Source organism: Drosophila hydei, unplaced genomic scaffold, assembly GCF_003285905.1.
Source record: "Drosophila hydei strain 15085-1641.00,03,60 unplaced genomic scaffold, DhydRS2 tig00008139-arrow-pilon, whole genome shotgun sequence".
NCBI lineage: Eukaryota > Metazoa > Arthropoda > Insecta > Diptera > Drosophilidae > Drosophila > Drosophila hydei.
This window is the reverse complement of record NW_022045847.1, coordinates 624,501-639,652: the sequence shown is the minus strand read 5'-3', so window position 1 is coordinate 639,652 and position 15,152 is coordinate 624,501. Positions and strand designations below refer to the sequence as shown.

Here is a 15,152-nt window from a genome sequence, read left to right as displayed (position 1 = left end):
ATATATATATATATAGATAGAGAGAGAAAGAGGTAAAAAGCGGCAGAGAGAGAGGGAGAGAGAGAGAGAGAGAGAGAGAGAGAGAGAGAGAGAGAGAGAGAGAGAGAGAGAGGGAGAGATAGAAAGAGAGAAAAAGAGAGGGAGAGACAGAGACACAGAGAGAGAGAGAGAGAAAGAGAGAGAGAGAGAGAGAGAGAAAGAGAGAGAGAGAGAGAGAACGAAAGAGAGAGAGAGAGAGAGAGAGAGAGAGAGAGAGAGAGAGAGAGAGAGAAAGAGAGAGAGAGAGAGAGAGAGAGAGAGAGAGAGAGAGAGATAGAGACAAAAAGAGTAAAAGAGGTAGAAAACGACAGAGAGTAAAAGAGGTAGAAAGAGACAGAGAGAGAGAGAGAGAGAGAAAAATACAGAGAAATAAAGAAAGAAATATAGATAGAAAAATAGAGATGGATAGAGAGAGGTAGGCCAGTTGAGAGTAACCAAATATATGTTATGCTGTGAGGCCGATTAATATGAAGTGGCCATCTCTCAATTGCCTCGATCATGCACTAGACTAATCAGATTGCACTGAAGCTGAGATGGGGGTGTCAATTGCTTAGCTTATTCTAGATGTTCTGCTTAAGTGTGCTGAATCATGCGAAATGACACTTAATGGGACTGTGTGCATTGTTATAGTATGACGAAATATACTCTAATAAGCAATCATTTTATTTGTACAACAAAATTTCTTAGTAAGTAAAAGGTGTCTAGCGAATCAAAATTAGGCTTCATTTAGCATTACAAAGTTCATAGAGTATGGAACGTGCCATTCCAGCAGAATGACTCAAACTGAACGATATTTTGATTTGCTTGCAGGGCACAGAATGATGCTGACAGCCGAAAGTGGCGAACCGAAGTGAAGAAGCTGCAGCAGACTCTGGAGACAACCAGAAAATCAAATGGAACAAAGAAACCCAACGAGCTGGCCTCCGCAGAGGCAGGCAGCGGCCATGTGGCCGCCGATGGCCTAATCAACTATGAAATCCAAAGACTGACTAATGAAATTGCCATGCTAAAGGAAGCAAACAAAACCAAAGAGGAGAAAACCCAGGTATATATCTACTGCCTATATATGTATATGTTGTCTATAAATATGTATAAAGCTTGCATGCATGCTGCTGTCTAGCGATTGCGCTTTGTTTTGGCCCAGTTATGTTGCAGCAACTCCCATAAGTATATCAAGAACGCCAGAGCCAGGCCAATGGCCCATAGAAAGAATACGGCGTGAAAGTGTTCCAGTTTGAGTACGACCGGATCGTCGCTGTTGTTGTGCCGTCGATTGTTTTGCACCTTAGTACCAGACTTAATAAACGCCGTGTTCATAATGCGATCCCAATAGCGCTCGAAGCCAAATTCATGGGCTCCACGAATTAGCTGATTGATAAAGCCCAAATAGGGCGAGCCATAGGGCACCGTGTAGACGGCATGGAAGGGCACCAGACAGCTGTCCATGAGGTGAAATAACGGCCGACCCAGATGCATGTGCTGCCTGGCATTCACCTGAAACGAGCCAATGTGATGTTTCTCCAAATAAGCATACGACTGATCGTTCTGATTGAAATAGTCGGTGAGCTCCGTGTCGGGCACCTCCCGCATATGTTGCTTAATCCTCGCCTCATTCTCATGGCCAATGCTCAAGAACTGGCGTATGTGCTTCTTATGACGCCGTCGCATGAGTATCTTGTACGACGAAGCAGCTAGCTCGCTCAGATCATTGATGTCCGGCAGTGGCTTCCGATAGACGATGATGCTCGTCAAATTGCCACGAAATGCGGTGCTAATCAGCATGCCAAAATACAGCCACAAGATGAGGAACACGCAGACAGAACTGTTACGGGGCACGTGCGCCATGGGCTGCGCCAAGGTGCAGGAGTACAGCTCAAAAGCTGCTCCCTGACCAAGCCGATGTCTGACTAGAAGTTGGTAGGATGTAGAAGAGAGGATTAATGTTCAGTCTAAGCAGCAGGGAAAGGGAATCGTTGAAAGGGAAATTGAATTGTGGACGAGGCAGTAGTTGAAAGGAATTTGTGATCTGGAAAGAGGGCAGTGAAGCCAATGGACGAGAAGAGAAAAGAAAAAAGATAAAAAGGAGAAGATAGAACACTCACGTCGTCCGTGTACGGGCAGCGATGAGGTGCAGGAGAGGAGCAGCCGGCAGAAAAAATAGGACAGCACCATGGAGCTGCCTATGGCAAGCCAAACCCAGCCTCCAAATGAACGAAATATGTTCCAAAACAATAGTTCCGCCTTGGCTTTGGGAACGATCACGCACAGATCATCGCGATTGTGCGCGATGGTCGCTTCGATGCGCTTCTTGAACGTGTCCGGTGCAAGGAAACGTATATTCATGGCCAAGTCATCAAACTCATTGGCTATCTCCTTGTAGCATATATCCGTGCTTTGGTTGTAGAACAACGGGCGTGTGATTATCCTGGTCGCATTCATACGCTGCGCTATGTAGCTGGCGAGCAGTCCATCTGTGCCCATGAGCTTGCCGTTTGGACCATAAATCGCACGCACTTCGTCCATGTAGAGGCATATGCGCAACGGCTTGCGATGCATATTCGGGACATTCTTTGGGAACAGCTGCTGTAGGGTTGGCAACTCATGCGGCGCCACGTCCACAGGCAGCAGAAAGTTATCCGTGAATGGGTTATAGCGATAGATGTGGAGGCGGCCATCCCGATGGAAGATTATAACTATGTTCAACAACCAAATGCTCCAGAACTGACGAAAGCTCGCACGCATCCAGTTCACTGAAAGATTCTCTGCATTTCGCACTAGCAGCAGAACATGGGACAGATGCTTGGCCGCCGACTTCTTGTTGATCAAAGATAACTTTAGCGGCTGCGATATGTCCTTGATTATCATAACCATGTACATCAATATGCCATCATCTTTGACTGCCTCGAGCGGAAGAAATTTATTTCTGTTAAGAAAATACAACTTTAACTAAAGGATGTATAAGAAAAGGGTATACAAATATATAAAATAATTTTAAATTCATATAAAATATACATTGAAGTTGTTATATTCCAATGATTAGCAAAGCACAAAAATTATAATAATTTTGCGATTGTGAATAAATAAATTGAGACTCGCAAAAATTAGAGGCAAAGCAAACTGTAGAATAGCAAAGTCTTCTATTATTTGTTTTGACTTTGAACCACACGAGAAGCGGATTTAATCTTGAATTTAAACTAGCAACGAATACTGAATGATTGAGAGGTTAAGACATTTGCTTTATGGGTTCACTGAATAACGCTTTATAGCATACCGAATTGATATATAGGATGTGTCGCATTTGGTAACCTCACGCAATATTTCGCCGGAATGATCATGTGTCGATTGATTTTCAAAGTACACGAAGAGCACTTTGATTCGGGCGCGACATAGAATTTTGCCCACCTCCACCATAAGATCCGAGTCCTCTTCATCCCAGGGCAATAGCATAGGATTAGCAGCTGCGCTTAGCTGGAGTATGCCCTTCAGGAAGAAGAGCAGCACAAACAAACACAACAAGTTGAGCGTAGCTGCCATTGTGAACTAGTGCGAATATTTGGGACACATATCCTGCCTTTTATAGCCGCCAGGTGCACTTTAATTAATGCTTCTCCTATCTGACAGCGGACAAATATTATTTTTTGCTTGTTTGGATTACATTGTTTGTTATATGTCACGTTTTGCTAATGGAAATTGCGACTAAGTGCAACTAACAGCATGCCAAATGAGCTTTTTGTTTTAGTTCTTTCGATGCCTGATAAGCTGGCTCCACATTCGCAAAGATATAACAGAGATACATCGTATACGTGACGATTTCTTGCAGATCATTGGGCAAGCTGATAGACGAAAGGCAGCTGATATGCGCCAATTGAAAACTGCATATGAAAACCGATTGACTCAGTTACAAAAGTCAGCCAAAATTGAAATAACACGTTTGGTAAGTTACGCACAGACGACGGCGAGAAATTTGGAACCCAAACGCAATTCGTCGATGCCGTCGAAGCGGATGGGCAACTTTTTATACCCTACACCCATTGAAAGTGACCGAGCGGGGTATATGCTATTTGCTTAAGATGAATGCAGCTGGCAGAAAGAGTAATGAATAATGAATATAAATGCCCCCGCCTTGAATCACTATGCTGACTCAACTTAGCTTTGTCTGTCTATTTGCTAATCTTTTCATCTGTTTAATTGATGCAATTCCGAAAGCTGCAAGCGCTAAAGCCATGAAAGCAGGGAGTAAAAGTAAAAATATTATCGATGAGAGTTTACTTGTTCTCTCCAGCATTACTTGCATACCATTTAAGCCAATTGAATCCTCGCTCATTTCCGTAAAGAAACAAAGTTTTGGTACATAGGCTGAGCATTTTTTAAAGTTCAGAGTTCAGGGTATCTGCCAGTCGGGCACTTTCGACTAGAGCAGTCTTTCTTGTTTATCACATATTTTTTATAGCCATACTTTATACATATCTAGTATATATATACCTCATTGAACTGGGTCTCGATGTTAACTTAACTTGTGCCTCCCTGTGTGTTATTGCAGCTAGAGGAAATCAAAACCAAAGAACGTAATATAGGACAACTGCAGAAGGATTTGCAGACACTGCAAAATGGCAAGAAACATTGTGAAGCCAGAACGAAACCCAAAACGAACGAATCAAGCCAAAAGCTTAAGAAGCCAACTACGAAAACAGCAACAGCTACAACAACCACAATAACAATAGCAACAACTGCTAAAAACGAAACAGACATCAAAGATACTCTACCACCAAATCCCCTACACCTGGCTCAAGTTACAACTGAGGTGAGTTGGTAACAAATATTCCACATTGCAGGGTTGTCAACCTGACTGTCTGCGTAACTCGCCACACACATTTGAATGCATACATATACAAATATTCATGTACATCGTTTTTTGTAAAATTATATATACTTCTGTCAACTGGGGAAGGTGTTGGGTTCTCCAAAGTTTCAATCGGTTCGTGATGTTGTTAGGGATATTTGTCAGCACTGCTTCAAGATTAACAGTAATATTTAGAAACGGCTAAGAGCTACTTCTATATGCTGCCTATATCCAGATTATATCCTGACAACTAGCTTAACATTTATATCTCCTCCTATAACAGATCTTTTTATTAGCTGTGACGGCTTTAAGCAAGCTTAATTATATTGGCTTGAGAAATTGGATTGAACTGAAAGCTAGACTGGCCCCCACAACTGGATATATCAGTCCCTTTTAACAACGTTTTTATTGTATAAACTGCAAGTGTAATTGCTACTTTAGCTGAGTGCCATTTGAACTCTTGTGGCTAAGTCCAGGTACTTGAACTTGGTACGAAATAAAAACACTTTCAGTGAAACATCGCGGGTTAAATGTTAAGATCTACCTGCAGATAGCTTCATAAAGGCATATGCATTTGTATGTGTCTCATTTTTTCTGCTCTCGGTTATGCGCGATTGGCATGATCTATGATATAATTTTGCGTTAGTTATGAGAACGGCCGAAGACAACAATCGCCGTCTCGCGATGAAAACCTGCTACGCGGCTGAAACGTGAGACCGATAAAAAAATCAAGAGTACTCTGCTGAGTGAGTGCTCGGCGAGGAGATACCCTGAGATCCATGTCGAGCATCAGCTGCAGGCATACTTACACACCTAGAGGGATTAGTCTTATTGCACGCTACGCGGCTATTGATGCTGATACAGAATAAACATATGTGTATCATATAAAGTTTCTGTCTGTCTATAACATTGACTTGGGCTCAACCATCATACCCTGTGCACACATTTCCATTAGGTTCAGGGCATGGAAAGGAAAAAAAACGCACGACAAACACGCTGCAGGCAACTGCATTGCAGCGCAAGTGTTGCAAGTCGATCGAACAAGAGAGTGAGCTGCAGAGAGCGCGGGAGGCGCACCAAAAGAGAGCGCCATACAAAAGCCGGTTTTGCATTCACGCACACACATACAGAGAGAGAGAGAGAGAGAGAGAAAGAAAAATAAGCATAAACCACGAAACCAACAACAACAACAACAACAGCTGCAGTCGCACTCACTCACACTCACTTTCTCTTACCTGAGAGCGAGTGATGAGAGTGTTAACGCTTCGCCGCTGCTCGCCCAAGTCTAAGCCGCAAGCAAGCGGCTTCAGCTTCAGCTTCAGTTCAGTTCAGTTTCGTTTTGGTACGCAGGCAACGCAGGTGCGCATGGCCCGTTTTCCAGTGCGTCGCTGTCGTCCGTCGCCTTTCGCGCTGCAGCCAAGTGTCAAGTGTACTGAGTATTTATTTATGTTTTGGAGACGAAGTTGGAGTCATCTAAAAATAAGACAGCCCATGCAAAGTAAATGAAATCAAAAATAAAATTATTCTACTGTCAACTGTGGGCCCAACGCGTGTGCTTCTTTGCCATTGTTAATAATTAGGTGAAATTTGTTTGGCCTTTTCAAAAGTGCCGCAAAATGTGAAAGAGTAAATCAAGTGCATTGTGTGTGGTTGTGTTTGCGCGCCGAAATCAAATACACTTACATATCTATCACATACACATAAAACACCTTTTGTACATCATTCAATACACACAACAATCGCTGGAACTGTGCTGTTGCTGTTGCTGTTGCTGTTGCTTTGAACCTTTGAATCGCTCAACAAAACATTGTACATATTTACAGTTTGTCTTTCACTTTTTCCCATTGTTTTGCAAACTGTTAAGTTTAACGCACTATGGGCCATGTGGGCGAAGGGGGACGAGGCAAGGGGAGTGTGAAAGGAGGCAGGGGATAGGGGGTAGGGGAGGGAGCACTCATAATTTCACCAAATTTGCAGCACAGTTAAGCTAAAGCTGAAAACAAAACATTGGGAAAAATTAATTGTCTATGCAGCGTTCCGTTTCGTTTCGTTCCACTGATTGAATTCAATTTTACAGTTCATTAATCGCGCCCGCCTGTTACTGTTTGTGTTATTGATGCCTTCTTTTGCTCGATTCGCGTTATCGAAGCATGGCGAAGCTTGCGATTTACATTTTATTAACTGCTTAACAGTTCTTTGGGCAGTTGTTAGGCGGGCTTTCCGCTAGCTGGATCAATCAATTTGCATAGACTAAGTGCAGCCACAACAGCAAAAACAACTGCAGCAAAGATGTCAACTAGCAACAGCATCAATATAAAAATGTGTGTCTGAGTATGTGTGTGTGTGCGAGTGGGGAGTGTGTGTACCTCCAATTGGGGTCAGTGAAAATCTTTTTAAATGTTAACGCTATTTTAAATATGATACACACACACACACACTGCAAAAAATTGCTGTAGCCATCTTCAGCATCATCGTCGAACGACAGTAAAAGCGTAGCCCCCTCCGAAAAGTGAAGCTGTAATGCTAACGATCAAGACGATGATGATGATGATGATGCTGATGATGTTGCTAAAAAATACAAAAAACAAGCTGGCATCCAAGTTTCCAATATGCAAAGTAACTACAACATATATTAGAAAATAAACGGGGTGTGTGAAATGTGAACCATATGCAAATCGCTGTGAATTGCCTTTTTTCTTTTCTGAACAAAATTTTTTTTTCTACTTTTGGCAAAAGTGTTTTCGTCCATAATTTAACGTGTTTTTATTGTAGTGCAAATAACGGTGGTGAAAACAATGTTGTAAAACGCATCAAATACGTAATTTTCTTGAGATGAATAACCAAATCAATCGAACAATGGATTACTTTTACGAGTGTCGAGACGTGAAGGTAAAATAAAATCAAATAAAATATCATTCAAATTTATTCTTGAAAGTGTTAAACTTTGTCTATGGAGAATAAACCCTAACTATCCGACTACCGCCCCATTGTTCGGCATTACTCATGCATTCATTCATACCCATTCATGCTCATTACGCATACAATAGCTGGGGATATGCTGAATTTTAAAAGAGGCTTCGCTATCTGTGTGTGCACAAGCTCTTACTACTGAATAGATGAGAAATCTGTATTTGCGTTTCCTCACTTGGCTATAGAGCCATTTGGTTACCCAATTTGTTAGATCATTTTCGTCACATTCTTTGCCTATTTCTATAAATTCATATTCACATAGATATGGATGCGTTCTGAATGCCAATTAACATTATTTGCAAAATTATTTTGGCAACACTTGTTTAATTTTTTATCTTTAATATTTATAATTAAAAGAGAGTATATTGGCTTATTGCAATGCTCGCTCAGCTAGCGTACGTCTGTCAGTCTCTATGAGCAAAAAGCATTTTCTTGCTGTTGAAGGAGACCTGAAATTTTGAAGTTTTTAATCACAAAGTCCCTAAATAATCTTTATTCATTCATTGATATGAGTCTTCGGTACAAAGCGATGTTTCACCATGAACGATTGCTCCTGTTAGACCTAAGGTTACCTCTCGTTGCATGTATGTAATCATATGTGTTCCATGACCTCGTTTACCTTTAATTTCATATATTAAGAAGCACTATTATTAATATCTATATATTAGATGGATTTGTTGACTTTGCATTCATCACATTTTTCTTTCGGATTAAACGCTAACAATCCGAAAACTTGACGTGTGATTAATAATATTTTGACGCTCATTCGTCAAGCGAGCGCGGGAGAAATTATAGATGTTTGAGAGTTTGTTTTTGGAGTGAAACGGCAAACAGAAGACGATTAAAACATTGGGATTAACCGCAGGGGAAAGGTCTATCAATACAAATTAATGAGCATCATGTCAACAGATATACCCTGTACCCATTCATTAGTTCAATTAGCTTGTTGTAAGGTTGGTTTTCGGTTACAGCGATCGAGTGGCAACTGATAAACAATATAATTCATTAGCGCATATAAAACTTTCGCTTTCGCAAGATCAAATCAAAGCAATGCTTATATATATGTATATATGTTTTTCGAAGTTTTTTTCTTATGCAGACAAACCTGTATTACAATGCCAAATGCAAATACGTACATAAAAACTTATCAGACATATGAGCGTCCGCATATATGTTTGTATTTGGATATAAAGCATCGCTGTAGCTGCAGCTCTTGACACGTAATCGTTCAGCGGGACGGGGGTTCGAACCCGGAACGCTACCAAAAACTGCATTCGATCGAATGAAACCTGTCCGCTGTGTGGCAGAAAGGAAAATCTTTCACACCAACAATCACTGCCGCAACGGCCCCTTGTGGCTAGTGCAAACAAGCAAACAAATAAACAACAAAACTGACGTCGAGACAAACAAAACACATACAACAGACTCTCTCACAACAAACACGAGCAGCACAAACCGCAAGACCAGCAAACACTTGTGCATTGCCTTGCATTGCCGCTCATACACCCAATGTGCTTGCTCCGAAAAAAACTGATTTGAAGCTCGTCTGCGCTTTGATACTCTTTCCAAAAATAATCATTGAGGAATACATATTTTACATGAGCTTGGCGAATGCTTTTACTATTTTTGCAACACTCGTCGCTCAGAAGGGAAGAAATGTGCAGAAATGTGCAGAGAGCGAGCGATTCATGGAGTGAAATAGTAAGAGAGAGGGAGAGAGCAGACATGTCATGTGGTGTGACAGGTGAATAGACAGAGAGAGAGAGAGAGAGAGAGCTGCTAGCTCGATCGGGATGCGTGCGTAAGCGAATAAGAAACTCGTGAAAGTAAGCAGCTGTGATGAGGGTGTGTTGATCACTCTATCAACAGAGTTAGTTCTAGATGTCTCAGCTATGTGTTGCATGCGGAGTGCAACAGCTCATAGCTTGGCTCATTTCTAGCAGTTAAGAGAATATTTGAGTTTATATATAGAACAATGTATGTATGTACAGATTGGCGTTATTAATTTATAAAACTATAAATAATATTTAAAATGATTTATAAATAGGGAAAATAATTTATTTCGAATAAACTTTTTCTATTCCAATACTGACAGATTCCGAAATAGCGATGGATGTGTTTATTAGTATCTTAATATTCAGTTATATTCTCTGTCAAATAGCCTTAATGTGTTTGGATTATGGGTGCAATTTTTAGTAGTATTCTGATTCAAGCAGCATGCTAGAGATAGAGTTGTAAAATCCGTGCCATGTCTGAGGCAATTGCTTAATTTGCTCGCCACGTTGATTCGATTGGGATCGTTCGTTAACTTGTGCCGTTACGCAAAATGTTCTTTTGGAATCAATTCAAGAAATTACCATAACGGTTAGCCCCATCGCCGATCATTTCAATTGTGAGCCAAGTACCGAGGCAAGAGTCAGCAAGACGTGCAGGCATTCAGGCGCGACTTTACTTGGTGCCTGGAACTTCGGGCCTGTTTAGGTATTCATGGCTCTTTCAACGGCCCAATGGGTCGGTCACTTGTGAAACAACAATACGATATGCGAGGCGATTGGTCATTGCACTGCACTTCGCTACTTTTATACCCTGAACCCATTGAAAATGTGTAAGCAAGGTATTATCTTTTTGAGGAGTGGCCGAAGCCATGAAGTATATATATTATTGACCAGCAACAGGACCAGTAACAACGCTCACACAAGTTGGTTTTAAGTGATTTCTACTCAATATTGTAAGTTTGCCCTTCATATAAAAATGAAGAAATTTCTGTGTATACATAGACAAGCTAAAAGAGTTGAAACTGGGTTCAGGGTATCTCACAGTCGGACCCTTAACTAGTTTTTCTTTTTGGGTGTAGCCCACCTCATTTCACAATTGATTAATGATTTCACTGTGGCGCATACCCATTTCCAATTGAGCGCTGCAAATTAGCATAATGCCTGGCTATATGCGTATAACATGACCATAATCGGTGTTATATAAAAATCAATTTGATATGAAAGTGAGAGATAGACATACATATGTACATATACCACGCCACTTTGGAAAATTGATACGAAAATGGGCGTGTTTGATTCGAAAGTGATTTCAAACTTTTATTACTTTTGTGGGGTCAATTAGCCTGTCCGACCAATGCTATGGTATATTTATGTTGGGGCTCTAGGAGTCGGGCTCTTAGCTTTGGCCAACACGATTCGTGACCGTGAAATTCGTGACATGCTCCAAAGATAAACAGCGAATGGTGCATAGTATATATTGTATATATATATATATATATATATATATAGATATATATATAAATGTATATATATATACATACAGTGATTGTGTACCAAATGCTTGACTATAAAAGTGCCTAAACATGCGTGTAGCCACCGATTGAAAGGAATCACGAAATACACATGTGCATACACGTGCAATTGTAATAAACACATGAGCAGACACACTCTCACACACACACATATACACATATACACGCATACTCATATACGTACAACTGTAAAATATATATGGCACAGTGGGACGTATCACATAGTTTAGCAAACAAAACAAAGTCGTTTTTAAAGTTAAGTTAAGCAAAACATTTAGCAAATAAATTTTTATTAATTTTAAATTAAAATAATATTTAATAATATACACAGAGTATCGTAATAAATTTGTTTTATTACAAATTTATTTATATATATTAAACTATAAAGTAAATTCAGTTTAATTAAATTTATAATCATTTGTAGACGTTCATTAAGCGCAGAGAAAGAATCAAGATGATACATATAAGTAATTGAGGTAAAAACTATTTGTAAGATTTGGTTGAGCTCCAAAACTAAATAGTTTTCCGTCCAATCCTTTGAAGGGCAGCGACAGACTTTGTCTATCTGTGCCTATTTTTATGTTGTTAGCCACGAACAATACGCTGGGTATAACAATAAGTTCTAGATGTGCTTTTGTCTGTCCGAGTGTTCTATAGATCTTTTGCTTTGGGCATCATTCGTGAGGGTCAATGACCTGCCGTTGGCGTTTAAGTGTACCAAGCAGTAAACCTTCTATAACAATGAATTGGCAATTTCGTTTCATTTTTCGGGGGCACGAAATCAAGTGATAACTGTATACGACGACGGCAACATGTTGCACGCTTTTTATACGCGCTCGCGAAATGAAAAGAGGGTATATTGGTGGTCGCTATTGAAGCGAGAGACTTTCAATTTTGAATATGTAGTCGCTAGAAATTAATAAGAAGTTAATATCGCTTTTGACTGATTCTACAGGCTACAGGTCTATACAAACACGATGTAACAAATCAAAAGAGATCAAAGTCTTAATGTTCATTTTATATGAATTCACATATTCTTGAGATTGTGAACGAGTATTATGCAATCGGTTTCGGCCGACAAGTCGCTTCTAAATTAATTTCTCTTCTTGACTAAAACTTGTAGAAAGACCGCATCTCATGTTCCTTCGCATTCGCTTTCTTTGCTTTAGATAACCCAACTCAAGAATATTGAGCTAATCAATAACACGAAGAATGCGCATAAATCAAAGCCAGAGATGCGTACAACAAAAGCAACAAGCCAACAACAAATGCAACAGCAACAGATGAATCATCAACAAATCATGACTGGAAAGGGAACAACAGCAACAACATGGATGGAAGCGCTGCCACCAAAGGCAGCAACAATGGAATACAGAACAAAGGTGAGAAAATGTCAATTAAATACAAATTTACAAATCTACAGTCAGAACCGAAAAATGAGTGGAAAACTGTTGAACAACAATTAAATACCAATTAAAGTAGTTACATTTTAAAGCTTTGTCTTTGATTTGGTTTTGTTTTCATTCGTCTTCCACGTATGAAAACTATATTATGCAAGTTGTAATCAAGTTCTTTGGAAACTGACTTAAAGCAGCTTGGGTTTCTTGATTACGAAATGGAAAATGATTGAGAATTTAATGTTAAAAATTAAATGAATGTATTAATATTACATTGAAATATGTTTCTGATCGATACCATTATGCATATGCATATTGAAAAATTCCAATTTGATGACTTTTGAATTTTGCAGGATCACAACTCGGACACGGACTCAGCGTTGTCTTCAGCGCCGCCATCGATCAGTCCTCAGCCGCCTTCTAGTGGCGCCGACAGCGGCGTCATGTGGCAAGCAGTGAGTATATTGGCAGCTGTGCATACACATATATTAAATGTCATTCTCTTACAGCTGCAGGACTTGGACAAGTTACAAAAGGAAGTTGAAATCTATCACAAGGAGAACCAGCGTCTGCAAACCGAATTGCAGCTGATCAAACAGGAATTGGTAACAGCTGAAAAGGCCGCCCTGTCGGCAAGCAATAATCACACACATATCAATGAGCTTCTGCAACGAATCAAGGACTTGGAGGAGGAGCAAGTGCAGCTAAACACTGAAGCTAGCGAGCTGCGCGAACAGAATGAGCTGCTCGAGTTTCGCATACTCGAGCTGGAGGATGATAAGGTGAACAGAAACAAAGTACAAGTAGAGACAAATTGGTTTTCGGCATACTATCAAGAATATCATAAGACATATATATAATTAACTGGGAAGCTCAATGATAAATCAATTGATTAGTGCATATAACCATCTGGATTGTTATTGGATAAATATTGAAGACATATAGTTGCAGTTGAACTGGAAATTCTACCAAATTTACAGTACACAGACAAATAGGTCTCATGAGTTAACAAAAATATCATAATGCCTCAACTCAATAGACTACGCAATTTTAATGAATTAATTACTTCTAAGTCTCCATTATATATAAATATATATATACGTCTGTTTTTATCCTATACATATATAATAATATTTATAAATATTATGGGATAAAAACTATCTTGACAAAATAAGAATATTGTCTGCAAAAAAGTGCTCAAAAAACTAACTCAAACGAACGCGTTTAATGCATGCATTGAAAAACACTCAGAAGCCAAACAAACAAATGTAATACTGTCTGCAAAAAGTGATCAAAAAAATAAGTCAAATAACCGAACGAGCTTAGTGCAAGCATTGAAAAACACTCAGAAGCCAAACAAACAAAAAAATGATATTGTCTGCAAAAAAGCGCTCAAAAACTAACTCAAATAACCCAACGAGTTTATGGCATTGAAAAACACTCAGAACTGCACTGCAAAAAAGTGCTCAAAAAACTAACTCAAATAACCGAACAAATTTAATGCATGTATTAAAAAACACTCAGAAGCCAGTTTACACAAAAAGCACTCAAAACAGAGACTCACAAGACTGTTCGAGTTTTATGAATGAATTGAGTGTACACTGAGAGTGTGTATGTGTGTGTGTGTGTCAGCTACAGCTGGCTGAGCTGCTTCAGCTGCTAGCTTCGTGCCTTAACAATGGTTTAGTTTTGTTTGGCGTCTTAAAGAGTGCGGAAATTATTTTGATTAACGGACAACGGTAATTGCGATTAAAAACTGGATCCATTTTTACTGGAGCAAACATACTTCAAGCAACTTTAATAATAATAATAACAATGAGCATTCACATAATTATTATGATTGGACATTTATATAAACAAACAACAAAAACTAGTGCAGCAATTGCCGAGTGTTGACCAAATGTTAAGATTGATTGCCTTATATGCACATAGCTCAACTGGGCACTAAATACAAATATTTATATTTTTGATTTCTTTATAAGTTGATAAATAACTTAAAGCCCACATCTATTGCCAAAAAGGCTTTGCGCTGTTCAATTTTTCATTTTTGGACAAGTTCAAATTGCTGTTGCCTTTTTTTGTTTATATAAGGGTCTACTCGTCAGGCATGTGTCAAACAGTATTTGTGAATATATATGCATGTATATATTAATATAGAGTCCATATATTAGTCATGACTTTGTTACACACCTTTTTTCGTTTCTTTAAATTTTTAGAGCCGAACGCCAAAGCTGCGAAGTCGTTCAGCTTGAAAATCTAATTCGTTTGCTTAATTGCAATAAGCAAAACTAATTACTCCTTATATATAGGTACATATATAAATATAAGTATACATACTGTTTGTATACTTAGTTCAGTGAATAGGCTTGTCTGCAAAGTGAAAATAACTTATGAAGCTTTGTTAATCAGTGGTGCATCAAGCGAATGCTAATCAAGGCAGTTGCTCACATTACAATTAAAACAGTTTTACAGAGTTTGCTGCGAGCTCGTGTAAGTTTCACCTGTATTCAAAGTTTGCAAGAGAAGTGCCTAACAAATTGCTTAAAATTAATAAGCAACATTTTTAAATATATTATATTATAAAATAAAAAGCAAAATT

General features: G+C 39.2%; 2 protein-coding genes across 8 annotated transcripts in view; one reads left to right on the top strand and one right to left on the bottom strand.

Annotated features, from left to right (window-relative positions):
- The window catches only part of LOC111598626 (centrosome-associated protein CEP250-like), a 32,501-nt gene that overhangs the window by 4,426 nt on the left and 12,923 nt on the right, over positions 1 to 15,152 (top strand). For 4 of the 5 annotated variants that reach the window (XM_023313966.2, XM_023313965.2, XM_023313963.2 and 1 more), the window contains exons 4-9: positions 850 to 1,084; positions 3,860 to 3,973; positions 4,580 to 4,840; positions 12,326 to 12,538; positions 12,907 to 13,008; positions 13,063 to 13,335. In XM_023313966.2, coding sequence (XP_023169734.2) covers positions 850 to 1,084; positions 3,860 to 3,973; positions 4,580 to 4,840; positions 12,326 to 12,538; positions 12,907 to 13,008; positions 13,063 to 13,335 — 1,198 coding nt within the window. The remainder of the gene's footprint in view (positions 1 to 849; positions 1,085 to 3,859; positions 3,974 to 4,579; positions 4,841 to 12,325; positions 12,539 to 12,906; positions 13,009 to 13,062; positions 13,336 to 15,152) is intronic. The other variant, XM_023313964.2, reaches the window with a different exon arrangement.
- Positions 1,102 to 6,362, bottom strand: LOC111598629. 3 transcript variants are annotated; one of them, XM_023313969.2, is made up of 3 exons: positions 6,115 to 6,362; positions 2,142 to 2,962; positions 1,102 to 1,946 (listed from the first exon to the last, which is right to left on the bottom strand). In XM_023313969.2, the coding sequence occupies exons 2-3, from the start codon at positions 2,914 to 2,916 to the stop codon at positions 1,156 to 1,158; spliced, it is 1,566 nt and encodes a 521-aa protein (XP_023169737.2). In that variant the 5' UTR covers positions 2,917 to 2,962; positions 6,115 to 6,362; the 3' UTR covers positions 1,102 to 1,155. The 3 variants fall into 3 exon arrangements, 2 of the variants coding, with proteins under 2 accessions (XP_023169737.2, XP_023169738.2); XM_023313970.2 differs by lacking the exon at positions 6,115 to 6,362 and adding an exon at positions 3,311 to 3,595; XR_002751387.2 differs by lacking the exons at positions 1,102 to 1,946; positions 2,142 to 2,962 and adding an exon at positions 4,532 to 4,579.